Source organism: Artemia sp. Qi Xiang Cuo, chromosome 13 (assembly GCF_049724085.1).
Source record: "Artemia sp. Qi Xiang Cuo chromosome 13, ASM4972408v1, whole genome shotgun sequence".
Classification (NCBI taxonomy): Eukaryota; Metazoa; Arthropoda; class Branchiopoda; order Anostraca; family Artemiidae; genus Artemia; species Artemia sp. Qi Xiang Cuo.
The window spans coordinates 39,688,720-39,716,502 of record NC_142806.1 but is presented as its reverse complement, the minus strand read 5'-3'; the positions used below and the strand labels follow the sequence as shown (position 1 = coordinate 39,716,502).

The following is a 27,783-nucleotide window of genomic DNA, read 5'->3' as shown; positions in this document are numbered from 1 at the left end:
TTCTTTTGCTAAATGGATGTCTCTAAATTTGGTTATGACGTAATTTACAAATTAACTTACGTAACTAACTTCTATATTCGTATATTTTTCTTCTGGCAAAAAATACAAAGTTGCAGATTTTTGCAGTTACGAGCTTGAAACCTATGTAATACGGTTTTCTGATACGCTGAATCTGACGGTGTGATTTTCATTAAAATTCTTTCACTTGTAGGGGATGTTTCCCCCCTCTTTAAAAAATCGGGTAAATTTTCTCAGGCGTAATGAGTAAGCCTGTAATGAGTAATACCAAACTTAATAAAATTTATATATTTAGAATCAGCATTATACACCCATTCTTTTGATACATTTATTGACATCAAAATTCCGTTTTTAAAAGTTTCGATTGCTATTGAGCCGTATCGCATGTTTTTTGTATTGTTTTTTTCTCCCCTTAGTCAATACCACGCTCTTTACGTTAAAATTAAAAAAAATCTTAATTCACAAACCCCTGAATCACAAAGGCCGTTTAATTAGAATAGATAGCTCTTTTGAAAGCACTAAAAAAATCTGTAGCGTAAAGAGCGAGGTATTGACTTGGGGGAGAACCCCCTCATATACGTTATAATTTCTGTTCATTTTAAGTTGTAATGTAGCTTCTTATTTTCAGTTGAAAAAACTTGTTTTTTTTAAATTTAATTTCTGATCGTTTTTTAAATAAGGCTTGAAAATCCGGTGTCCCCTTCATAGAAATGTTCCTTACCCCAAAGAAACATCCTCCACAGAAAGATTCTCCCGATTAACCCCCTCCTCCAGCCCCCCCCTCCAGAAAAAATCCTTCCTGAAAATGTCTGTATACTTCCCAATAACCAATAAATAATTCTGGCAATGCCGGCGCCCCCTTCATGGCAATTTTCCTTCCCCCATGAAAACTTCCTTCATGGGCAGATCCTCCAACATAACCCCCAACCCCCCCACTACCAGAACAAAACCCTCCTGAAAACTTCTGTATACTTCCCAATAACTAATACTATATGTTAACATTGGGTAAAGTTCATAACTTTTTGCCCTCCCCCCGGGGCTTTCGGGGGATTAAGTCATCCTAAAATACATAGTTGTCATATTTTCGACCATGCTGAACAAAATGGCTATCTCAAAATTTTGATCGGGTTACTTTGAGAAAACAATGAGCGTGGGAGGGGGCCTAGTTGCCCTCCATTATTTTTGGTCACTTAAAAAGGGCACTAGAACTTTTAATTTACGTTCCAATGAGCCCTCCCACGATATTCTAGGACCACTGGGTCGAAACGTCGATCACCCCTGGGGAAAAAAAATAAATAAATAAACATCTTTCTTCTGGCAAAAAATGTGAAATTCCACATTTTTGTAGGTAGGAGCTTGAAACCTCTACAGCAGGGTTCTCTGATACGCTGAATATGATGGAATCATTTTCATTAAGGTTCTATATCTTTTAGGGGGTCTTTCCCCCTTTTTCTGAAAATCAGCCAAATTTTCTCAGGCACGTAACTTTTGATGGGTAGCACTAAACTTGATGAAAGTTATATATTTGAAATCAGTATTGAAATCTGATTCTTTCTATGTATCTATTGGTATCAAAAACCCGTTTTCTAGAGTTTCGGTTACCATTGAGCCGGGTCGCTCCTTACTGAGCCGCTTCGTTACCCCAAACTGTTTGATAGGTTCTTATGATATAACTATAAGGGCATATTTCGAAGGTTTTATTATATTGCTGCTAAAAGTCAAAAGTCAGGTTAATAACCGAATAAATCTATTTTCGTAAATATATGTATTTAGTTTAATTTAGCCTTGATGTTTGCAGAAATTGTTTTGAATTTCCTACAAGATAATAACTTGATTATGTCGAAAGTAATTTTTGAAAACAGTAATATAGAAATTGTGGGCATAAACCACAAATGGCCTTATTTTTGTTGTCCTCGTACGAATTGGTATTGGTCATTTTTATCAGTGTATTTCCGTATTTAGTTCATTTTATTAGATTAACATTCGGTAATTAGATACTACTGGGCGTAGGCTTTCATACTAATTTCTTTTTCGCTGTTTTGCTGGATTGCTTTTTCTCAGTTAAATCATTCATTAAATATTGAATTGGTTATTAATTTAAATATTTAAGAAGTTTTAATAACAAGGTCGGTGATCGAGAAAACATTCTTGTTTCTCTTTGAAAATTTTAATGTCAACAACGAGATGTTTTCTTGTAAATATTTCAGAAATATAAGTAAGAATACTTTGTTCTATTTTCTTCCTTTTTCTGCCATTTCTTCTGATTCTTTTTTCTTTTTCAAAATATATTAAAATTTGCCTTTGTTCTTGTTTTTTGTCTCTCCTTAACTAGTGGAAAATACTAATAAATAAGAGATCTAAGAAATGCCGAATAAAAAGTCACACAACCTTCAGATGAAATAGGAGACATGCGTTGTTCCGCTACACCATTGAATGCAGCAACCATACTCCTTTCCACTTATGTTTCACTTGGAACTCTTATAACATGTAAGTTAAGTTTAGGTTTTATGCAAAGTTAAAACAAAGTCATAAGACATTCTTTTAGACTTCGTCGAAACTTCGTTGAACTTCGTCGAAACATCGAACTTTTAGGCTTCGTCGAAGACTTGGCTTTTTTTCTGACAACGCGAAGATGTGGTGCTTCGGTACCCAGGCCGGGCCTCTGAGCCTAAAGTCGGAGGAACAGTTGGGTAATTTAGGTACCCAAGAAACTTGAAGCTATCTAATATCGAGTGTGCCGATTGCTAATTTCGGTGGTCAGGTTTATCAATGAAGTAATATAGATAATAATAATATATGTAATGGTACGGATGGGATCCTTATTTTCAGAAACTATTTTGATGGGAGCCACTAATGTAGAACGAAGAAAAGAAGGAACACATATTTGTTGATGCAAGAAATGTAAAATGTTGCTGTAGGATTTTACAAAAATGTATAGTCATAAGAAGAAAACTTCCTAGATTTTGAACAATACTTTTTTTTTCTTCGTTTAAAAAATTTAAAAATCATTTTCTTCATATATTTTCTTGAATTAGCGCCAATGTTTACAAAAAAAAAAAATGTCAGAATTGAAACTTAGTCGCTGGATTTACGAGGATATTGAAATTAACAAGCTGCTGTCCCGATTTGGGATGTGTTTGGGTCTCAAAATTAGTGAAATGTGACCCCGGCCTGAGATTCCAAAGGGCACCGATCTGGGTACCGAAGACCCAGCTTTAGTGACAATCGACCTAAAGATCAAGATCAAGTTAGAGCTATTGTTTTTTTGTTTTGTCCATTCATATAGGCTTCAAGTCAATCTAAATATTTAATTTTTTTCCATAGTTCGCCGATTAGTTTGCAGATGCAATAAGTTGTGCCAAAAGTTTAGTTATACTGAATGAGCTATTTGAGGTCAACAGAAAAGACTAACTTACGAAACCAACCATTCCGTACATTCGCTTTGTTTTTCATGCTGAAATTTCTGATACTTCCTCGAAGTATTGCCATTGAAATTTATTACCTCTAGAAGTCTGGTACTAGAAGTCTATATGAGGGTTTAATAAGTTTCGAATGCCTTGATCCAAGTACATAGAGGAACAATATATCATCACTGATGTAAACAAATCTTATATAAGGGACTACATCTTATATAAGGGTAAATTTAATACATACGGAGCGCTTGAATTTTTGTTTCCTCTTCGCAATATATTCTGAAACTTTTAAACCATTTGATCAGTTGAAGATTCACGAGTAAAGCCTGTTGAAGTCCATTGATGACTAAGCTAAACCCACAAGGCATACGAACTTTCAACATACGAATCTCTAGGTGACCTCAGAAAGAGCATATCCAGGATTTTTGTTTTGGGGTAACGAATTTTTTTTTTAAACGCATCAAAAATTTGTTAATACATTTTCGTCATTTTTGTCATATTAGAGACAAAATTTGAAGCACAAATGACGTGACGTGTAGTTTAGTTAACTTAAAGCTTTACAAAAATAGCTATTTAATTTATCAGTGGTACAAATATAGCGTATGCCCTCCAAGTTAAAAAGAAATTCAGTGTTGTAAAATTCTAGTCCAAAATCTAAAGAATAATAAGCACTGAAATTTCTATCACAAAGAAAATAAGCAGTTGTAGAAATAGTTGTAACAATGGAGATGAAAGTAATACTGCCTTTTCTTGTTTTGGACTTTTCTAATTAGAATCGTTTTTAATTGGACTTTTCTGGAATAAATGTTCCAGCCTTTTTACCCAAAGATAAGCAATTTTACGTTTTAGGGTGTCAAACTTAAAATGGATGATGCTGGTAATATACTGGTGAAACGATTGGCTAAAAGCAACGTTTACATCAAAGCATTATCTGAAGAAAATAGCATTAGCAACGAAGGTCTGAAATTGCCTAACGGTGCCCTGGAGGTTGACAAACCCGTCAAGGTATTTCTTGATTTCCTTTTTAAGATAAATTAAACAGCAACGTACCAAGTCAGTTTTTATTGATCTGATCTATAATAGCTCATTGTAATTGTTACGCAACCTAAACGTGCTTTTTCTTGTAACATTTGTGGTTCCTTCGACAACTCGATCATATGATGTTTTTCCTGGCATTTACACAATTACTTATTGTCAATGGTTAGCCTGTATGACGAGCACAGAATCTTTAGAAACAACATTGATTCATAAGGTGGGGGGAGGCAAGTGACTTCAGGCTAATTTTCAATAAAAATGATGGGGGAAGGGGGTCTCGAGAAGACAGTTCCAAGAAGAAGTTCTCAAGCTTATTCATTAACAGCAGCTAAGTTTCTGAAAAAAATTCAAATGTGGAAAGAAGTATTACTACTAAGATAAGGAATCAAGCCTTATCTTATTTTTGTATCGGAGATTTATAATCAGGATAGCTTATATCCCTTTTATGCATTAAATAAAAGTTCAAATAAGAATAAAATCCTTTTAATAGACAGTGTTTCACAAACAGTGTTAGTAATTCACAAAAAATACCAGATATTTCTTTCATAAATGCAGTGACCGTCATCAGTAGTAAAACTGACATCAGTAGACCGTCACTGCATATGTGACCGAAATATCTGGTATTTTCTGTGAATTTCTATCACTGTTTGTGAAACACTGTCTATTAAAAGGATTTTGTCCCTATTTGAACTTTTATTTATCGTCATGGAAAGGCAGTGTGGTCTCCGAAATTATCTACGTCATTTAACCCTTTTATGAAAACATAAGTATGAATTCTGCCTAAACAGAACATACTGTTTAAGCCCCTACATTCCTGGGGCATGAGCCTTGGTTCAAGTCTAAGAGGGATTTTCGTTTGCTTCACGTTTTGTATCCAGGTATGTTACCTACAGCCTCTACAAAGTCGCAGAGGCTAAAGAGGCAAATGGACTCTCTTTCGCTTCTTTTTTTGTGCCCAGGTATGAAACTACAAGTAGTCTGCAAGCTAAACAAAACTAAAAATTATTTGTGTTGATAGTTTCATGAAATAGGGTTAATAGTAAAGGCTAACTCTCACGAATATACTAAAAATGGTCCCTCTGGCTTTGTTTATTTCTTGATTTGCGGATATAAAAAAGTTTTTTTTTTGTAATTTAGACGTCCTATTTAACTTATTTTATCGTAGCCGACGTAGACGCATTGACTAATTAAAGAGCGATATGTCTCTCCCATGTATTTCCTTTTCCGTTCACTTCTTATAGAATTGATAGTATGGAAATTTGAGAGGGGCTTTGTAAGGGTTTAGAGTAATAGAAGAGCTAACAGGGAGCATACGAGGCTGACTTGCGTCTATGAGCCTCCAAGAAGAGTATGAATCATGTGAACCCAAAGGCAATGGCGAGGGCAAGGGCCTCAAATCTTGCAAATGACCCAGTCTTAACATATACACTTTAGCAGAAAAGGGTGGCGTGTTGAACCTTATTCAAACGGGAATACTGAGAACTTAAATTGGTGTGATCGGAGGAATTTTTTGAATTCGGTGACAGGTCTTACAACGATTTGTTTTAAAAAGAATTTAAGTCATGATTAGGGACTAAAATGACTCGCCATGACGGATAAACATGTCAAGTCAACACTCGGTGCGAGAACAAGCTAATTTCGACCGTGTAAAAACCAAACGTCAAAATCTCGTTTACTTGGTGCGAAAACGTTTGAAATCCTTGCTGAGCACAAAAAAGAGATAAGTTCATGCTGCACTTAATCCTCCTTCATTGCTAAATATTTTAAGTGACATTTAGGCAATTACCACCTAGTTTTTAACCAGAAAATACAATGATTGCAATCTCTACAATTGGAGTGGCCCCACAACCCTCCAGCGCTCCTTCAATCCTGTCATCTCATTGCCAACTTTTTAGAAGAAAGGTTTGTATTTTGCATCTTGTTTGAGCCGGAATCATTTAAGAATTTTCGTTCTGTATGAATAGAGAACCAAAGATGTCCAGCCTCCCCTTCAGCACCCCCACTACACGGCCAAATTCTTAAGAGAAAGGTAGGCATGTTACAACTTGTTCTTAACCAGAATCAAGCAATAGTTTTCCGTCTGGTTGATTGGAGGACCCAAGTATGTCTTTGGCCTCTACAAAATCATCCCACCTCCACAGTTAACTTTCTCGAAAAAGGGTAGGCAAATGGTACCACAATGAGGAATCATAAAAGAATTTTCAAACTATATATATGATTGGAGGGATGAAGTGTTTCTGTGACCTCTCCTGATCTACTTTTTATGATAGTGCATGAGAATGATTATTTTCTGAGACCTATGCCCTTTCCCCGAACTTTGCATGTTGGGGCTGGAATCTGCTTAAAAATTATGGGACTAGTAGCTTGGACCAATAGGAGAAAGGGGACGGACTTTCAGTAGCGTTTCCATTTCCAGGAATATCCCTGGGTGTGGAAATTCGAAGGAAATCTTAGCACTTTCTATTTTTGGTTACTTCCGTGAGAAGCTCCTACAAAGGCTACCAGTCTTAGGCTGTTAAAACCAGTCGAATTGAAAAAAAAAATTGTTCGAGCCCCACTCCTGTCTGCCTTAACATATACGTTGTAGATTGTTATACAATGATCTGCCAGCAGTAGGCTTAGTAGCTTCGCTGTCTCCGCCTATAATATACTGTCATAATGTAAAATTTTCACAATTTATTTGAATAGATTCTTAAGTCATATCAATTTTTTAATTGACGAATGCATGCATTCATTTTATAAGCCATCGAAAGCACAAGACATGGGGATGGAGAATAACAAAAAGAAAGAAAAGAAAAAAGACATATACAAAAACAGGAGCAAATATGTACAAACCAAAAACAAGAATAAACCATACTTCTAAAAAGTAAGCCAATCCAAGGGTGGCAAACTTCTTTCGGCGACAACTTTACATACAAATTATCAAGCTGCACAATCGGGTCGAGGACTCCGTAACACTTGTTTCAATGCGGTGTTGCGGGACCATGTCGGAAGTTTTTTTTTAGATTCTATTCCATTCTATTTCCCTTTTTTAGATGCCAGAAAACTAATTTCACCATGTTCGGAATCCCACTACCATAATCCATTTACCAGGAATGTTTAGCTTAAGAAAACACTGACAGTATTCCGAACATGTACTTTTTTTAACTCAAAATTAAATGGCACTCAAGAAAAGCAAAATTGAACGAAGTATTTCCTAAATAATGTGGTTTTTAATCTTTAATGTAAAGAGAAGTGATTTGAGGAGGGGTAGTCCACTTCATATACGGAATAATTTCTGCTGGTTTGAAGTTTTAATGTCGCCTTTTACTTTCTTTTAAAAAAAAAAACTTTTTTTTTATTCAATACGCGATTGAAACCAGTCACGAGCTATCTCAGTGCAACTCTAAAACAAGCGATTTAGTTTGAAGGTTAACTACAACAATCTTTAAATCCAGAGGTCATTTTACCTTTTACAAATTGGGCACCTCCAAAACTCAACGTTGCCAAATGGTACAAAGATTTTGGCAAATATTTAACAAACAAACTTTCATGGCAAGTACCTACATTGATGATCAGCCTAATTTTGCAAATTTAATTTTCAATAAACGGTGTAATAAAACAATGCAGAAACGATACGTTGTATTTCACCTTACTCTCGTAATAAGAATAAATAGCTTTCAAAATCAAACTTGGTCCCAGTTTCACAATTATATCCATCACAAATAGAAGCCCTTCGTTTATGAAATAACTCGAATATTTTTTTCTGTTTTTGTTATTTTCATTTTGGGCTTCTAATTTAGAACCTTACTTTAGTTACAAAAGTAATATCATAAACCTTATCCACACACATAAACTTAAATTTTAGGTACACTAATAAACTTGAATTTCACATAAATTTAGAAAAGATCATTGGCTTGAAAGGTTTGGTCAACGCAATAAGTCAAGCTTATGCAAACATTAAATTAAAAAAAAGCAAGTTTTTTTCAACTGAAAGTAAGGAGCAACATTAAAACTTAAAACGAACAGAAATTATTACGTGTATGAAGGGTAATGCCCCCTCCTCAACACCTCGCTCTTTACGCTAAAGTTTTTAATACTTTTAAAAAAATTGCTTATCGTTCCATTTGAACGACCCTTGTGTTTCAGGAGTTGCTCTTGTGTAATTAGAGCAAAAGTTAAGCTTTGGTGTAAAGAGCGAGGTGTTGAGGAGGGGGCAATCCCCTTCATACACGTAATAATTTTTGCTCGTTTTAAGTTTTAATGTTGCTCCTTACTTTCAGTTGAAAAAAACTTGTAAACGCAGTTTACACGGTTACACGGTTGTACTAAGTTGAGACACAATCAAGTGCTTGGAAAGTGAAACCTGGCTATGGACTATAGTCTATATAATATTAGGATATGGCCTAATTAAACTTGTATACATTTTTTTTATGTATTTTTAAAAAAAATTCATAAAATTCGTAATCGTACGAATTTAAAGCCTAGCATATATTAAATACGTAACCTAACCTAGGTACCTTTCCCCCCTAAACCCCATAAAACAATCGCTTAAATATTTTAAACTCATTGCAGGTAATGTGTATGAAGGGTATTGCCCCCTGCTCTACATCTCGCTCTTTACGCTAAAGTTTTTTAGTACTTTTTAAAAAACTTCTTATTGATCTAATTAAACGACCCTTGTGTTTCAAGAGTCGTTCTTAAAGAATTGGGACAAAATTCAAACTTTAGCGTAAAGAGCGAGGTGTTGAGGAGGGGGCAATCCCCTTCATACACGTAATAATTTTTGCTCGTTTTAAGTTTTAATGTTGCTCCTTACTTTCAGTTGAAAAAAAAACTTGTTTCTTTTTAATTTAATGTTTGCATAAGCTTGACTTATTGCGTTGACCAAACCTTTCAAGCCAATGATCTTTTCTAAATTTTATGTGAAATTCAAGTTTATTAGTGTACCTAAAATTTAAGTTTACGTGTGTGGATAAGGTTTATGGTATTATTTTTGTAACTAAAGTAAGGTTCTAAATTAAAAGCCCAAAATGAAAATAACTAAAACAGTAAAAAATATTCAAATTATTTCATAAACGAAGGGCTTCTATTTGTGATAGATATAATTGTGAAACTGGGACCAAGTTTTATTTTGAAAGCTATTTATTCTTATAGCTATTTATTCTTTTTTTTTAATTTAATTTCTGATCGTTTTTAAGTAATGCCAGGAAATCTGGCCCCACCTCCACGGAGAAACCCCCCTCCCCACAGAAATCTCCTAGAAAATTCAATCTCGGTGAAAATTTACCCCGGACAATTACCCTTAACAACTCAACGCGTAAAATTGAGACGGAAAAGAGAAAGCGAAACATATCAAAAGAATTTTGTATGGGAATTTTGGCAAATTCAACCAGTGTATAATTTCCCCTGACAAGTTCACCCCCTGGAAACTTACCTCCTCATAGAAAATTCCCCGTGGAAAAACCCCCAGCAAGAAATACGCCCCCCACCCGAATATGTATACATACTTCACAATAATGAATACTATGTGTAAAAATCGGGCAAATTGTATGACTTAAAGACCTTTCCCCTGGGGCTGTGGGGGTGTGGGGGTTCATGTTATATCCAAAGGCATAGTTATTGGGCCTTTCAACTATGATGAGCAATATGGCTATTTCAAAATTTGGTCGGACGACTTTGGGAAAAAAGGGTGGGGAGGGGGCCAGGTTGCCCTCCAATCTTTTGCCACTTAAAAAGGGTACTAGAACTTTTAATTTCCGTTTGAATGAGCTCCCTCCCGATATTCTAGGACCACTGGGTCGATACGTTTACGCCTGGGGAAAAAACAAATAAACACGCATCCGTGATCTTTCTTCTAACAAAAAATAAAAAATTCCATATCTTTGCAGATAGGAGCTTGAAATCACCACATTAGGGTTTTCTGATACGCTGAATCTGACGGTGTAATTTTCATTAAGACTGTAATACTTTTAGAGGGTGTTTTCCCTTTGTGTTTTCCCTTTTTTTCGAAAATCAGACAAACTTTCTCAGGCTCGTTGCCTTTAATCGGTAAGATTAAACTTGATGAAACTTAATGAGTTCTTTTTTGTATTTAAATAAAGTAAAATTTATGCAATAATTTCCATTTTTTTCAAAGATGGTTTATTTTAATAAAATATTAAAGTATCTAGATAACGAAAATTAATTTTATAAAGATTTGATATGTGATTACTATAATATGCAAATTAACTTCGTATCCCTATCCAACATAAAATAACAAATTTTTATCAAGAAAAAAAAAGTAATTATCACAAAGATATCAATCAAGAAACAGCGTAGGGTGATAGATTGCAGGGGTCACGAACCCTTTTTCTAGCTCCAATCACCCAGTGCAGCCATAACGAAATCCAGTCATAAGTATAAACACCGTCTACCAATGGATAATCTTGTAGACCTACCTAGATACAAGGCAGCATGGTCTTATTGAGGAGGGGGTTTTCCGGTTTGACCCCCCCCCCAAAAAAAAAAAGAAGAAGAAGAAACTTTTGTCGTACTCGTACAACAGTAACAAACATACATGTAATACATGTCCACGGGAAGATATGTTTTAACCAATTCCCCCCCCCACCCGAACAAAAGCCCGGGATACGCCTCTGTAGACATTAACGCAGATATTTATGTTGAGAAAGGGGGGAGGAAATTGACAAATTAAATGAAAAATATAAATTAATTATGAGATTTACCTTTAGGTTTAAGGGGAGGATGTAGAAGTTCCCACTCCTGCCAGGACGCGGTTTCTTGGCTGATGCTTCTCTCATAATCAAATTTTCTATCAAGGAGGCACACTTGTGCCTCTTTAAAGAGGCGACCCACCACAATGTTAAGCGATTTCCGGTCCTAGAGGTTGCAGAGAGACGGCGGTGATCTTGTTTTGTAGCCCAAGCTCAAACTAAGAACCCTGCAAAATTTCATCCTCCTCCGACTTTATCTTCATGGGGTAAACTGGGCCGGAAGTTTCGACCCTCCCACCACAGCCCTCCTTTAACGTTGTCCTATCGGGCTGAAATTTAAAGGTTAAGCTTTCTTAGGGCCCGGGAGCTTATCCTTGAAATTTCAGCTCAATCCGATCACCCCTTCCCTGTTTTCCAAAAAAACAGATATAGCCACTTAATGTTCATTTCTCTTTTTTTTATTAGCCACGCCTACAGGCCATAGTTGACAATGGATCCTGGTGAATGAGGACTCATTGAAAGTGGAATTCGACCTGTTAGGGCCTTTTGATATTTTCAGACCGAAAAAATTATCCCCCGAATTTACATTTACGAAAAACCTCGTTTTCCTATAAGAGCCCATGTTAAATTTTCCCATCACAGCCCCCCTTTAACGTTGTCCGATCGGGCTGAAACTTAGAGGATAAGCTTTCCTGGGACCCGGGAGATTATCCTCGAAATTTCAGATCAATCCGATCATTCCTTCCCGGTTTTCTAAAAAAAAAATATCAAGTTTTGTGGGGATTTCCTTGCGCCAAAAATAGATTCTATAGGCTAAACATAACTTAACAATTGCCTCTGTGGTATAGTGGTCGCTACTCCTAACTGTCAGGATGACGAACCGTGTTCGATTCCCTGACAGAGGATTTTTTTTATATATTGAATTTAAAGTCTAAAAAAGAAACTAACGATGGTGAATAGTCGCTGAGCAATCTTGCTGTTTTTGCTTACAGTAATAGAATAGCACGATTAGGTGGAGTGCTAATGGTCAATCATAAACGTCATTGTGGACATGGTCAATTATAAATCTTTGAAAACTATTACTCTTTGAATTTTGAGCCCCCAACTTTAACTCCTGACACGATCAGCTAACAGTTAGTCAAGCAATAATAAGTAATAAACTGTACAAAAATGTGCAGAAATTATTTGAAAAAAACTACGTTTTCTAAAGAGTTAAAAAGGCTGAGTCACAAGTTCCAACCTTAAAACGTACAGGGATTAGGAGGAAAAGTTGAGGGGCTGCCGCCCCCCCAAACCCCCCGCTTTCGCAGCCTTTAAATAAAAAAAAAGTTCTTTAAACTGAAAGTAAGGAGCGACATTAAAACTTAAAATGAACCGAAATTATTCCGTATATAAAAGGGGCTGTCCCCTCCTCAACGCCTCGCTCTTTACGCTAAAATTTTTATTGTTTAAAAAAAGAGTTGTGAGAAAGTCAAACTTTAGCGTAAAGAGCGAGGCGTTGAGGAGGGCACATCCCCTTTGGGGTTTGGGGGGTGGCAGCCCCCCAACTGTACCTCCTAATCCCTGTACGTTTTAAGGTTCGAACTTGTGACTCAGCCTCTTTAACTCTTTATTAACATAGAAGCTGAATTAACATTATTTTTGCTGATGGTATGTTAATAGTTTTTGTTCGCATCTTATAGTACAGTGGTTATAATATTAAATCTTGTGGCTAAGATAATAAGCACAAAATCATTTTCGTTGCTAAGATACTTCAAACGTTTTATTCAGATAAAGAATCCTTAAAAACGGAAATATTTCACAAAAAAACAAATACTTTGTTTAAATACTACAGAATTCCTTTAACAAATGACCTAGATGTGCATGTATTTTAGCACATTAACGATTACAACTTAACGAAATACATACTAAATAAAAACTTTAAAACCAGTGGCCATACACACAAAACAAATAAATAAAAAACAATAAAGAAAGAACAATAACACTCAACAAATTTAGACTACAGCTTCTTTCCTTGCCATCAGACTATTCTCTATAAAACAACATAACGCAATAATTAGGTCCCTCGAACTAGTCCCCAAAACACCCGGGAGCAGCGGTACATCCCCATGAAAAAATTTGTCCCTAAAATTCGCCAAACTTTGGCATCTACTCATAAAATGATCTATTCCATCCCCAAACTCCCTGCAGAGGGGGCAGGCACGCCTACTTCCCGAGCCATCCTCATCATAAGACTCCCAGTAGCCTTTACGCAGTGGTATGCAATTTGCCCGCGCCTGCAACACGGTAGGTTCAGCTTCAAATAAAACTCCTCCCCATACATATCTTTAATCTTTCTATAATTAAATAAAAAAAAAGTTTTTTTTTAACTGAAAGTAAGGAACGACGTTAAAACTTAAAACGAACAGAAATTATTCCTTATATGAAAGGGGCTGTCCTCTCCTTAACCCCTCGCTCTTTACGCTAAAGTTTTTCATTGTATAAAAAAAACAGAGTTGTGAGAAAGTCAAACTTTAGTGTAAAGAGCGAGGCGTTAAGGAGGGGACAGCCCCTTTCATATAAGGAATAATTTCTGTTCGTTTTAAGTTTTAACGTCGCTCCTTACTTTCAGTTAAAAAAACTTGTTTTTTTATTTATTTAATTTTTGAACGTTTTTGAATAAATGCAGGTTTTGATCTTGGCTCACCGTACAAGAATGATTTAAACAAAATTTGCATATTAATTTACTTTTATTTGGTTAAATGGCTTTCTCGAAACTTATTTAATTTTATTTATGAACGTTTTTATTAGTAATAAATATACGTAACTTACTAATTAACTTACGTAACGAACTTCTATATTCATATATTTTTAATACGTATATTAGGGGGTTTGCTCCCTAGTCAATACCTTGCTCTTTAAGCTAAAGTTTGAATTTTGTTCCAATTCTTTAAAACTGACCGCTTAATAACAAAGGCCGTTCATTAGAATAAATAGCTCTTATGAAAGTACTAAAAAATCTTTGGCTTAAAGAGCGAGGTATTGACTAGGGGGTGAAACCAATCATATATGTAATATTTTCTGTTTGTTTAAAGTTTTGATGTTGCTGCTGTTGCAGCTGAAAAACTTTTTTTTATATTTAATTTCTGATCTTTTTTTAAATAATGCTGGGAAGTCCGGCGTCCCCTTCATAGCAATATCCCTTCCCCCATGAAAACTTCCATCATGGAAAGATCCTCCCACACACACACCCCCCTCCCGACCAACCCCCCCCCCCCACTACCAGAAAAAATCTCCTCTGAAAACGTCTGTATACTTCCCAATAACCAATACTATATGTTAACATTGGGGTAAAGTTCATAACTTTCAGCCCTCCCCCTGGGAACCTCGGGGCATTAAGTCATCCTAAAAGACATACTTACAAAAATTTCGAACATGCTGAACAAAATGGCTATCTCAAAATTTTGATCGGGTGACTTTGTGAAAAAAATGAGCGTGGGAGGGGGCCTAGTTGCCCTCCATTTTTTTGGTCACTTAAAAAGGGCACTAGAACTTTTAATTTCCATTCCAATGAGTCCTCCCACGATATTCTAGGACCACTGGGTCGATACGATCACCCCTTGAAAAAAAAAGAAAAAAAAACAAACACCAAAAAAACAAATAAACACGCATCCGTGATCTTTCTTCTAGCAAAAAATGGAAAATTCCACATTTTTGTAGATAGGAGCTTGAAACCTCTACAGTATTGTTCTTTGACACGCTGAATAAGATGGTGTGATTTTCATTAAGGTTCTATAACTTTTAGGGGGTCTTTCCCACTTTTTTCGAAAATCAGCCAAATTTTCTCAGGAGCGTAACTTCTGATGGGTAGCTTATACATTTGAAATCAGAACTAAATCTGATTCTTTTGATGTATCTATTTGTATCAAAATACCGTTTTCTAGAGCTTCGGTACTTACAGTTCGTTACCACGAACTGTTTGAAAATGCAGGCTACACTATATGAAAGATTCTTTTGAAAAGATTCTTTTAACACGATGAGGCAATAAGATGCATTTATCTTCAAGGGTGTGCAAAGGATAGAGGACAGGGTGGTTTCAGCCACATAGAGGTTCCAAAGATCATGCAGATTTTCAATATATGGTTAAAAAATCCCTCTGTATCCATCCTTGAATTTATTAGCATAAACATTTTAAAATTATTTCACAAAACTACGGCCGATCGAACATTTTAAAATGACATTCAGCTTTGCCTAAGATTTATATTCCAATGCTACATCTTAGCTCTGAAGCAGAAAATTAAAAAACAAATACTACAGTTAGTTCTTAGAAAAACTATGCAGGTCAAAAAACGAACAGAAACAAGATTTACTTTAGTCCTTAGAAAAACTATGCAGGTCAAAAAACGAACAGAAACAAGATTTACTTTGCTTAGGTAGCGTGAACCATCGCAGAAATCTTGGTCGGTTTTGCCGGCAAAATTGTTCTAGAAGCATCCCTTTGGATAAAAAAAAAAAAAAATCTTGTGCAATAGAGCAAATATTGTAGATCCCAACCACTTAACCATTAAAATGACATATCCAAAAAGAGTTCTTTCTTCCCAAAAATAGAAAAAGATGACAATCTATCACCGATTGACTGACTGACACTTTACTTACAATTGTAAACTAAGTTATCACGTTCGGTCTATTATTCAGGATCGTTGCAGAACAATTTGCACGAAAACAAATTTTCTTGTCCGAAAATTTATCGGAAACGAATAAAAGTTGCATGAGATAGCACAAATATGCAAGCCCTGGCTCGTAAAGATGAACTTGCTTAACTATTCTTCCTTAGAAGTCGCCCTCCGTGATAGAGAGTAAATGAAACTTGATAGCATGCTCACTCATGATATGTAAAGCGAAATTCGCGTGCTGTGGAATACGACCATTAATATATATATATATATATATATATATATATATATATATATATATATATATATATATATATATATATATATATATATATATATATTACACAAAATATGTACGCAGCGATCCTTATAATGTTATAATGTGCAATTTGGTTCATTGCTATAAAGATAAAAGAAGTTGGATTGAGGCCCGTTGAAAGGCTAATGAAAGGCTTTATACCAATTTGCCTTTTTTTACTTTTTGTTATCTTAGACAAGGCAAATGTTTTTGATTTCAAAATAGATCTTATAGTAATTTAAAACAGACATTGGCAGAGCCCTGAGCTTTTCATCTGCGAAAAAACCATTCCATGTTGCTAGACTTTTTCTCTACCTTGAATCCACAGACTTCGTAGTTTTTCGAATCCGTATGGTTTTCCGTCGTTGCAGCATGAAACTCTGTAATTCGGAAAGTTTTTGAAAGCTAAGGAAGTTTTTACAAATAGACAGTACCCAAAAAAAAATAAGAAATGCCATTCCCTATTTACCCAAATATTTATGTATCCATAAAATCAATTAAACCATGGATCAAATTTGCAGCGACAAATTTGCTCCCCCTAGATATTGAAAAATACATTTTGCCCCCTCCTCCTAAATTGTCTTTAATTGACGCCACTGCTTATTGTTTAAAAAAAGAACAATAATAACTAACCGAAAAAGTTTTCGAAATGACTGTCAAGTAGTTAATGCCAGTAGTAACAAAAGGTAATTGTTGAAAATAAACGGGAAATTGTGTAATTACATGGAAAAACTAATTCCATATTTCTTATTTTTTGGAGAAAGAAGGACAGAACTACTGCTCATGTAGCAAAGGTGCAGACGTAGTGATAATGTCAGCTACAATAAGAAGCTACAGTAAGTTATTTTGTATCCTGGTTCCTGATGGACAGCATATCTGCCATCTACAGCCCAATAGACTTAATAATATACAATGAGAAACAAGATGTTTTATATTGCTCAGCACATCTATGCTTTTACCATGTTTTCTCTCCTTTTCTCTTGTACAAGAGTACTTGCTTTCTGAACAGGTTCTCAGGAATATGAAAAAGGGTACCTATACTACGACCAGTTTAAAGTCAGTAAGCACAAGAAAAGTGAAAAGAGTAAGCACAAGGAAAGTTTCGTCAAGTTTGGATTTTTGGTGATCCTCGACAAGTTAAGGAGAACAAGGACAATGGTTTATGTAAAAAGCGGAGGGAAATTTCGTGCCTCCATTAATGCGGATGAATAAATACTCGGGTAGCAAACAAAAATGGAAGGGGAAGGGTGGAGGGGGTGTTGGGGAGGTGATGAGCTAACTTTGTGCCTTCAGCAATACTAATTCAAAGCACTTGCATGATTCTGGATCAAATAAGGCACAACTTGCTTTTGTTTCTGCTAAAAACTTCACGTTGGGTGAGGTTGAGTATATAAGAGAGGCCACACGCCCGCTTTTACCGTCCAGTCATATAAATCGAAAGCTTTTCCATGATTCAGGTTGAAAAAGGGTGTAACAGGCCTATCTGTCTGCCAGAAAGTCAGTAGTTGGGAGCGAGGAGTTCTGGAGTGACTACAGGCCTGGTTTTTGCTTTTAATACCATAATATGAAAATTTTGTGGGATTAAAATTCAAACAGTATGCAAAATGCCTTCTTTTTTAGTAAAAAGTTAACGTGAAGAAAGGGGGAGACATACGGCCAAAGTTCTCCTTGCTCCTCCAACCTGTTTTCGAGTCATACCAGGATTTAGCTCCTTTTTGCTCAGAATTAGAACTTAGCCTTTTTCTCTAGTCATTATCTGAGTTTTTTTTCCCGACACGCACCGCTACAAAGAAAGTTGTCATTTCAACGCGGTGCTTCCGGTGACTATTAAGGCGGCCCAACATCTACAGCAATCTAAGAAAAGATTAAAGAAGTATTTATTGGAAGGGGAGGATGAGGAACCATTGGTTGAGTGATCATTTTTAATTTGTATTGAATTATATTTGACGAGAGAAATTGATTTTCGAAATTTATTATATATATATATATATATATATATATATATATATATATATATATATATATATATATATATATATATATATATATATATATATATATATATATATATATATATATATATATATATATATATATATATATATATATATATATATATATATATATATATATATATATATATAATATATATAATTTTGAATTCTGTTACGTAACAAGTGTTGCTGTTACGCATAAAAACTGTAAGTTTTGTCTCAATGACAAGGGAAAACCACCCTTTTTGGTCCAGGTAATAATTGTACCCGTCTTTTAAAATTAAATGTCATATTCTTCAGTCTTGCCTGACGCACACACTAACGTAAAACTCTAGAGGAAACAAACGTACTGCTTTCTCGCAATCTGAAATTGGTGGAATAGAAAAAAGCAACAAAAGACAGGACAACTTTATCCGAAAAAAAGCACAACTTACAGCAAACAGTAATAAGTCAATCTTAAAACCACCAGAAATTATACTGGGATTGGATAAATGAGATCTTAAACCAACAAAAATTTAAATCAATTATTATCAACCCCGATAATGCTAGAACATTTTCGTTTGGCAAGATTTCTATCCAAGAACTAATAGTCCAAAGCATTTGAATTTCTTTATATCTCGTTTTACTGTGTTTTAGATACGAATATGTCACACTTTTTTTTATTTATTTTTTTTGTTTTATAGCAAGGTCAGTATCAAAACACTTGATAACCAAGGCTGGATCGTTTCCGTTTGCCAATACTTGTAGCGAGCAAAAATTTAGGGAAAACACGCAATGACTAAAAACTGGACACAGGTCAATGAACCGCAAGTGTGACTGTTTTCTTAATTAAGTTTAAATTTGACTTTTCGAACGTGTACATTCACTTTCCTTTCTCTTTGTTTGTTCGATTTAAGTTAATTATCTGGATCTTTTGCAAGTTCTGTGTATTTATTACTGTACTGAGGGCTGGGTAGAGAGGTCACCCAATCTGACAAACAGGGGCGTATTTTTCTATAAGGCAGGGGGAGTGGCAAATGTCCTCTCAATGCCTATGTTTCCCTCTCCCTCCCCAGCTGAAATTTAGTTTCTGCAAAAACATCTTGTCAAAATTAAGATAAGCCTGCATAATTCAAGTATCTAGAGAAACAGGTCAGTTTTGTTTAGTATACATTTGCCTTTATGGTAATATGTGACTCATTTTTTAGCTTTTGCCGTCATTTTCACTTCATTTGGAAAAATTGGCTCCAACTCCCCCCCCCTCAGGATTTTGACGAAATACTGACAAATCCCCCCCTCAGGATTTTGACCACTACTGACAAACCCCTTGATTAGCTTAAAAGATTGCGTATACATTTTCGGCTAATCAATGGCACGAAAGACATCATATGACTTCACATTTAGATTCCCCGCCCCCCCCCACCCTGAATTGGTTTAAACACCTCCAATAAATATTCTTTAATTTGTTACAGATGTAGTTGTAACAGAGGAGTAAATTTATTACGGAACAGTTCTTGGTTATCTTGAATGTTCTGTAATGAATTATTTCAATTCGTTAAAGAAGAAAAAAATTGTATTAAAATCAATTCCGAAGAGCGAAATTGGTTTCCTTAATCGACTAAAGTAATTCTAGGATATGTTTTGTTGTAGTAGATAGTAGATGATTCATCCTACAAATTAAATAAGTTCGGATTAAAAAGCAAAGAACAATGTGAAGTTAGCTATATATAGTATTAAAATGCAAAACGAGTTGTGTTTGGGTTTCCTCTTGCCCAAGGGTGCAGGTTATTGCTGTTCAACTGGTGCTCAATAAACAGGATTTTCCAGAAATGGCGAGAAAAAAAATGACCTTCGAAGATAATTTAGTAACAATTTAATACACAAAAAAAACACAAAAAAAACAAGGAATATTTATTAATTTTTAACACAAAGAAAATATTTTAAAGCAACGGTTCTGGTATTTCACAAAATTACACCAGAAAGTAAAAAGTAATTCGCATTTACTTAATGGAAATAATTGTTGTTAATAAACTAGATTTATCAGTGGTATTTCCATCAAAATGGAAACAGGTCTTGAGTATTTTTTACCACTTTTCCTCTTCACTTGGAATTTTTGGGTATATAATGCTGGACAACTCGACAATGCACTTTTATATGGTATGCTTTTCGTATAATTTGAAAGTTTTTTGCTGTTTTTTTTTCAATCTGCCCAAGACAAAATGTTTCCCCCTCTTTCTCCGCCAAGATAAAGTACCATTTTCCTCCCTGGGTATAAGTGTACAACCGTTATCAGCCGCTTTAGTCAAGCAGAGTGGCTTTAAAAACAATTTACTCCTGTTACAAGCAATCCAAAGTAACTCATACCTTTATTATGCAGACACATCTTTTCATGTAAGAATATTGAATTAATTTTCCTGGCTGCATTAATACATCTAATGTGGTTAGAAGGTATCACTAGTCCTCCCTCCCTCATATCACAGTAACTGCTTGAAATTTGTTTTTAAAATAAATAACCTTTCCCGTTTATTGATGGTTATTTTGGACATTATTTTCTACTTTGATCACAGCAGGTGCCTCATTGACAACTTAGCTGTGGTTAAGGGCCCAAGGTAGTTACTTTTTTGAAGAAATAAACCTACAAGACACACCTTTTGTCTTTTGTGCTTAAAAGACAAACCAATTTCTATGGTTTTTTCACAAGAAGAAATACATAAAATGTACCTAACAAGAAGAAAGGTCCTTTTTTTTCATCTGGTGGTCTATTATTGCCTTATTGCCTACTTGACCCCGCCCTCATCTGTGTGCAGGTATATGAAGCTGATAAGAATTTTAAATAATATTTTAACAATGATTCCAAAACGAAACTTACTGATAATCTAAATCGGGGAAAAACTCTTCGTCCACACCTACCTCAAACCCACCACATCTTTAAGCCCCCTGGTGCAAAATGCTATCAAACATTTCCTTCCATCTCACTTTATTAAAGTTTTTGGGTGGGATGGAAAAGATGTGTTTGACAGGGGTTGACCTTATGAAATTTAAAGTTTGGAAGGCTTTAGCAGTGGAGCAGAGGGTCTATTGTCGGTCGCACCTTGGATTAGTTTAGCTACTTTAGTAGTAGCGGGGCAACAAGCGAGATATTATATAGGGAAGATCCTTAAGAAACTAGTCAAACGGGCTTCTTTCAAAAGAGAATTGGATTACAAATCGTGTTTTGTCACTGCGTTTACAATATTTAAACTTTTTTTTTGGGGGGGGGGTTAGGGGGGAAAAGGTACCTAGGTTAGGTATTTTTCCTCTATCACAGTTTGTCCAATAATACTTCGGAATTTCTAAACACTTGCAGGCTTTAAAAGTCTCAAGATTCTCTTGATCTTGTCGAGAAATTTTCATTGAGACAATCAGGTTATATTATTTATTCTAGTTTTTGTTTCTATTAATACTTCTGTTTATTCAGTTTACTGTATCTAGTTTATTAATCATTATTTACATATTTTAGCTCTTTGACATGAAAAAGTTCCAGCAAAACATAACAAAAGAAATCCAACGAGCTTATCCAGATAGAAGACAGCTTGAGAAACAGTGTATTACGAGTTTGGGTTTTGTAAGAAATGAAACGGATCCCTTAGACTGCCCAATATGGGTGATGCTTATCAATATTGTTGCTATTGATATGCTCAAATCAAAAATGCCACCAAGTAAGCAAATTTTGATATATTATACATATTCTCTATTTCTCTATTCATTCTTTATTTCACTCTACTCTTTCTATATTTATTCTCTATTTCTCTATAGCCGTCAAGCGTTTTGTATGATGTGGCATTGGCGCCAGTTGTGAGTAACTATGTCCCAAAACATTCTTTTTTCATATACCTCCAATAGAAAAAAAAATTGGTGCTACTACAATGAGGTTAAGTATAAATTATCATTATTACTAGGATAGTAGAAGCTGCAGTAATTATTGCATTCAAGTATGGATCCGAATTCCGAAACCTCGGCGCTAGGGGAGGTGGGGAAGGTATGCTAGATTCTTTCCTTGGTAAATGTCGAAGGATAGTTTTAGGTACTCGTTTGAACGACCTCATATCAAACAGTAGACTTAACGAAAATTGCGGCTCAGTCGCATTTTCTATGGCTTTAATGAAAGAAAGTATAATTAGGTTACGTTTTACCGAGGGAGGATATTAGGTTACCAAAGACAGAGAGAAATGATATATTAACAAACACATCATAAACGAAAAGTTGTAATTAATTAACTATCCTTAAAAGCAAAGCTTGTTTATCGGGGAGGTGAAACAAAAAGAGAAAAAAAAATGGCCACTGGCACAAATAATGCCACCATACTAAAAAATAAATATAAAAATAAACATCATTACTTTACCTCTAGGAATTACTTTACCTCTAGGAATATATCAGCAAAATCCCCGCACAATAAATCAAAGTTCATATTCTATAGAAAGCAGTTTTTTTAAGTATATGGGGATCGTCAATAAACTTAATATCACTTTTTAAACTATTCTCTTTCCTGGTATCTCTGTATATGTTTCTATGTGCACGGAAATCAACACTACCCCTTGTATTGCGAAAATGAAAAGTAGACCTAAGGTACAATGAATCACTCAACCAACGAGGCTGAAAAACCTGCTGTAATCTAAAAATAAATCACAATGTATGAATTTCGCGAAGACGTGCAGCCGGCAAAATCTTTAAAAATGGATCAATTTTAGAGCAGACTGAGGAGTAAACCTCCCTGCTAAATCCTCACAAAACCGCGCTTTTGGGCAATGGGATGCAAAGAGGGGATACGTAAAAAGCGAACGTAAACAAACTGAAGCACTGTGTGTCAGATGGTCCTTCAGTCTTGTTTAGGTTGCTGACATAAAAAAAATTTGAGCATTATTTTCTATTGAACATTTTAAATTTTAAGTCAGATTCAAAAGCTGAATTGATTTCAGAAGAAAACACGCCTTGTTTAATAGTTAACTATGCTTACCTGTATGCAACCGAGATTTCGCAAGGTATAATTATGATTCTACACTGTGTATCTTCACATATGAGTGAACATTTCACAATTGTAATAAAAAAAACCTTTATGCTAGTCCCGATAATGATAGCTTTCTTTGTTTTGCCATTTCTATACATTTCCATGCTGAGTTGCCCATTAAAGAAATTTACATTTTTTTTCTTCCTAAGATAGGTCTGTCTAACCATATACGGATGGAGGATAACCTTGGAATAAGCTGTGCTTCAGCTTGCGTTTGAGAGTAAATAAATTGATTTCAAAATTAATTTTACGTGAAAGCAATAGATAATTTATAATCAGCTGGAAAAATTATTTATCAACACATATTGATGAAAGATTAATATTTGTATATTAAAAAAACAAAACTTACATTGAATAAGAGCTCTCCCATCTTTAAAGTTTGTTGATCCAGATATATTATCAGATTTCAAGAGCGACATTTATGTTTAATTTCATTGTTTTTGTTTCTTCAGTGTGTAAATAAACAAACAAGTTTCTTCAGCTGAAAGTAAAGATCAATATTAAAACTTAAAACGAACAGAAGTTATAATGTATACGAGGGGGACTGCCGCCTCCTAGACACCTCGCTCTTCACGCTAAAGTTTTTCGGTATTTAAAAAACAAGTTACTTATTGTTCCAATCAAAACCTTGAGTTGCAAGAGTCGTTTTATAAGGATTGGGGCAAAATTTAAACTTTAGCGTCAAGAGTGAGGTGTTGAGGAGGGGAAGTCCCCTCTTATACGTAATAATTTCTGTTCGTTTCAAGTTTTAATGCTGCTCCTTACTCTCAGTTGAAAGACTTGTTTTTTTATTTAATTTCTGATCGTTTTTTAAATAATACCAGGAAATCTGGCTCCACCTCCAAGGAAAAATCCCCTTCCCACGGAAATACCCTCTGACATATTCCATCCTGGTGAAAATTTACCACGGACATTTACCCTTAACACATCCACGCGTAAAATTGAATCAGTACAGAGAAAGCAAGACATATAAAGAAATTTCGTATAGGAATTCTTGCAAATTCCCCCAGTATGCAGTTTCCCCTGAAAAGCTCGCCCCCTTGAAAATTCTCTCCATGGAAAATTCTCCCCGTGCAGAGCCCCCCCCCCCAGCAAAAAATTCGTCCTCTCCTCCCCATCCGAAAAATGTATGCATACTTCCGAATAACAAATACTATATGTACACAATGGGCAAATTTTATATCTTAAAGACCTTTCCCCAGGAGCTATGGGGTGTTACGTTATCTCCAAAGACAGTTATTAAGCCTATTAGCTATGTTGAACAAAATAACCGTCTCAGAATTCTAATCGGACGATTTTGGGAAAAAAGTGGCGTGGGCGGGGGCCTAGTTGCCCTTCACTTTTTTGGGCACTTCTGGAGGGCGCTAAAACTTTTAATTTCTATTAGAATGCGCCCTCTCCCAATTTTCTAGGCCCATTGGGTCGATACGGTCACCCCTGGAAAAAAAAGAAAAACAAATAAATTAACATGCATTTCTTTCTTCTGGCAAAAAGTACAAAATTCTACATTTTAAAAGATAGGAGCTTGAAACCTGTACAGTAGGGATCTCTGATACGCCGAATCTGATGGTGTGATTTTCATTAAGATTCTATTAATTTTAAGCGGGCGTTTCTTCCTTTTTTGTAAAAAAAATAAAGCAAATTTTCTCAGGCTTGTAACCCTTGATAGGTAAAACTAAATTTAATAAAACTTATATATTTAAAATCAGCGTACAAATTCAATTCTTTTGATATATCTATTGGAATAAAAATTCCGTTTTTTAGAGTTTCGGTTGCTATTGAGCCGGATTGCTCCTTACTTATAGTTCGTTATCACGAACTGTTTGATGTTAAAAAGGAGCTATCTGGTAATAGGAACAAATTGGTTCAATCTGAGTCAATATGTCTATCGTAAAAGAGCGGCTTAGATTTCTTTGAAGTGTTCTTAGGATGAAAAAAAAAAAAAATCACATCACAAGATTGAATTCGCTAAATAGCATACAACGCTGCAAACAAGACCCAACCCCATAGACTTTATTGGAAAGGAACTACGAAATTATTTATAATATTTTGTGGACTTTTTTGGGGGGTGGGCAAAGGTGCAGCCTCAAACGCAATAATATGGAGGGCGGTGATTTTTCATTTTACTTCGAAAACCTCGATGTTTTTATGAGTTTGTATTAGTAGTAGTAGGCTGGGCCCTAGGCTTTCCCTGGACCTAGAACATTAACAGTAGTTTAGATTTAATATTTTAATGTTTGCAGAACACATATTTTCAGATATCACACATCGATAGAGACATACTCAAATGGAGTGATAAGAAGTTACAGAAAAATATTTAAAGAAAGCTCTGGGGAGTTTTCAGTAGTAGTAATTGTATATATGTTGACCTTTAGCTGCTTTTGGCTGCAATGAATTGTTAGCAGTAGTAGTAGTAGCACATATTCTCCCTTGATAGCAAATTGTTATACCTACAAAACAGTGATTCTGAGCAAACTGACGTTAAATTTACTGTATGCTGTTTCTATGTTTATAACATCAGCGGGCAATTTTGATTATCTCTTTTGAAATCTTTCTACGGATTTCTTCGCTCTCGCGTTTCTTCTAAATGTGCCTCTGAATTCACTGTGAATACGGATGTGTGCTTTGTTCCTTTAAACTTACACCAAAATATATGTTTTTTTTTTAGCCAGGTGATTTGCTTTAAACATCAAGTCGAAATGAGTTTTAGAACATTGAGATTTGTAGAATTTCAGTTTAAAAATGCAGTCACATAAAATAAGCACTTCAGCAATGGTATTCACATCAAATAATTTAATCTGAACTATTCAAAACATCTGAGCGTAAAGGTGCAACGTCATTGTGGGCAGCTAGGAAGTCGTACTGTCCGCACAAAAACAAAAGATACCGCTTCTAATCAATCTTAATTCATTTATTAATCTGACAAATTTTTAATTTACAGCCTTGTACCACTTACCAAGTTCAAGGCTTATGCTCTATTATGGTTGTTTTAACTTACCAAGTGAGAAATTACTTAGACTTACACAATCAAAAATATATAAGGCGTGGTCTTATATCTGTATGGGGCTTTTTTTGGCATTTCCAAATACCTTAGGTTCATGTTTTGACCTTGACTTCAATTAGTTTTTCGAAGAAGAGTGACCACTCATTTTCCAATTAACCTATGGAGTAAATATTTACTGAAATTTTGTATCAACGACATTTATTGCTACTACTTTCGATGATTAATCAGACTCACCCTCACCTACAAATTCCCTGCATAGGGTATTGTAACTACGCTCCAGCGTAGGGCTTAGGGTTGCTAATCGCTGCTATGCAAAAAAAAAATAATAAAAAATGTAGTTTGCCTTTATTTTCCAGTTCCTTATGGCGGAAAATCTTTATTATTTGACTACCCGTCCTAAGCATGTAGGAATGTAAATTAATTTATTATTAAAATTATATTGTTCATGATACACCCCTCCCCTCAGTCCCTAATTTTTAAGTTTGTTTCCATTATTTTCTATTAGATTTAGAGTGTCATCTTCTTCCGAAATTGATTTGAAGGATCTTTTTTTAGAATTTACTTATTTATGAGCAAGGGTTGCTCATAATTTATAATTCATATCAATGAATTATTTGATTGATTATTAATAATATATTTTGTTTTAGTGAAGAGAATGGAAAGTCGCTCAAGGAATAGAGTTGCAATGCCTGAAGAAGATCCGTACAGTGTCGCAGGGGGCAGTGCTGGGTCATCTGGGTCTTCAGGTTCAGGTGCTCCGCCTAGAAGAAGTGATAAGCCCCCCAAACTTCCTCCTAGAGATGGGCATTATGGGCAGAAAATACCCAAGGTTCGTTTTCTCGTCATTATTCCTTATTATTGATTATTTTTCGTTTTTAGTTTAGCTAAAGTAAAAAACTATTTATTCTCGTCTGACAGCGACGCCCCTGGAATAGGCCTGGATAAAAAGTACACAGCTATTTATTAGTCGTTATGGCAAATACCATCTTTAAGAAAGGTAAGTTTGAAATTTCGAAAGTTAACAAAACGACTATAGATTTGTTCATAAAAGGGAAATGGCCAAATTGTTTAGAAATCTTTTGCTAAAAAAAAGAAAAAAAAAATAGATTAAAATGCAGTCACAATTTTAAGCATATATTTATTTTATTATCCATATTTTCACTATCTCGAAGCACCATTTCCCAAATAGGATTTGATAATTAATAGCTTTCCAAATTAATATTAATCTTTCTATTGCACACAAGTCCCTAGGCTTTTATCTGTAATCCCAGACAAAGAAATCTCTGATGCCCTGATCCTAAGGGATTAAGTGGATACTCTAACTAAACTGCAATGAAAGAGTCTCCTAAATTAAATCAGTGTCTTTATAAGGATCACTACTGTAGTTGATTAACGCTTTTATTGCTCCTAAGGCAATATTTTCAAGATCATCTTCAAAAAGGGTATTTTTTAAGCTTCCTATTAATTTTGTTTTATGGTCAGATAATAGGTACAGTATAATTACGGTAAAAAATCGCTTACCAGATAAGCTTTCTCTTATATTTTAAAGAAAACAGAGGAGTCCTATGAATGAAAACGAAATACCGAATCCTGAAAATGCCTGAACGTTACATTTACCTTGGGCAGCTAGTCAACTTAAAGAAGTTATTGGATT

General features: G+C 35.0%; 1 protein-coding gene across 5 annotated transcripts in view; it reads left to right on the top strand.

Annotated features, from left to right (window-relative positions):
* LOC148945269 (uncharacterized) overlaps positions 1-27,783 on the top strand; it is a 120,578-nt gene that overhangs the window by 74,600 nt on the left and 18,195 nt on the right. For all 5 annotated transcript variants that reach the window (XM_089099570.1, XM_089099571.1, XM_089099567.1 and 2 more), the window contains exons 5-7: positions 4,281-4,436; positions 21,581-21,779; positions 26,777-26,958. In XM_089099570.1, the coding sequence (XP_088955696.1) occupies positions 4,281-4,436; positions 21,581-21,779; positions 26,777-26,958 (537 nt within the window). The remainder of the gene's footprint in view (positions 1-4,280; positions 4,437-21,580; positions 21,780-26,776; positions 26,959-27,783) is intronic.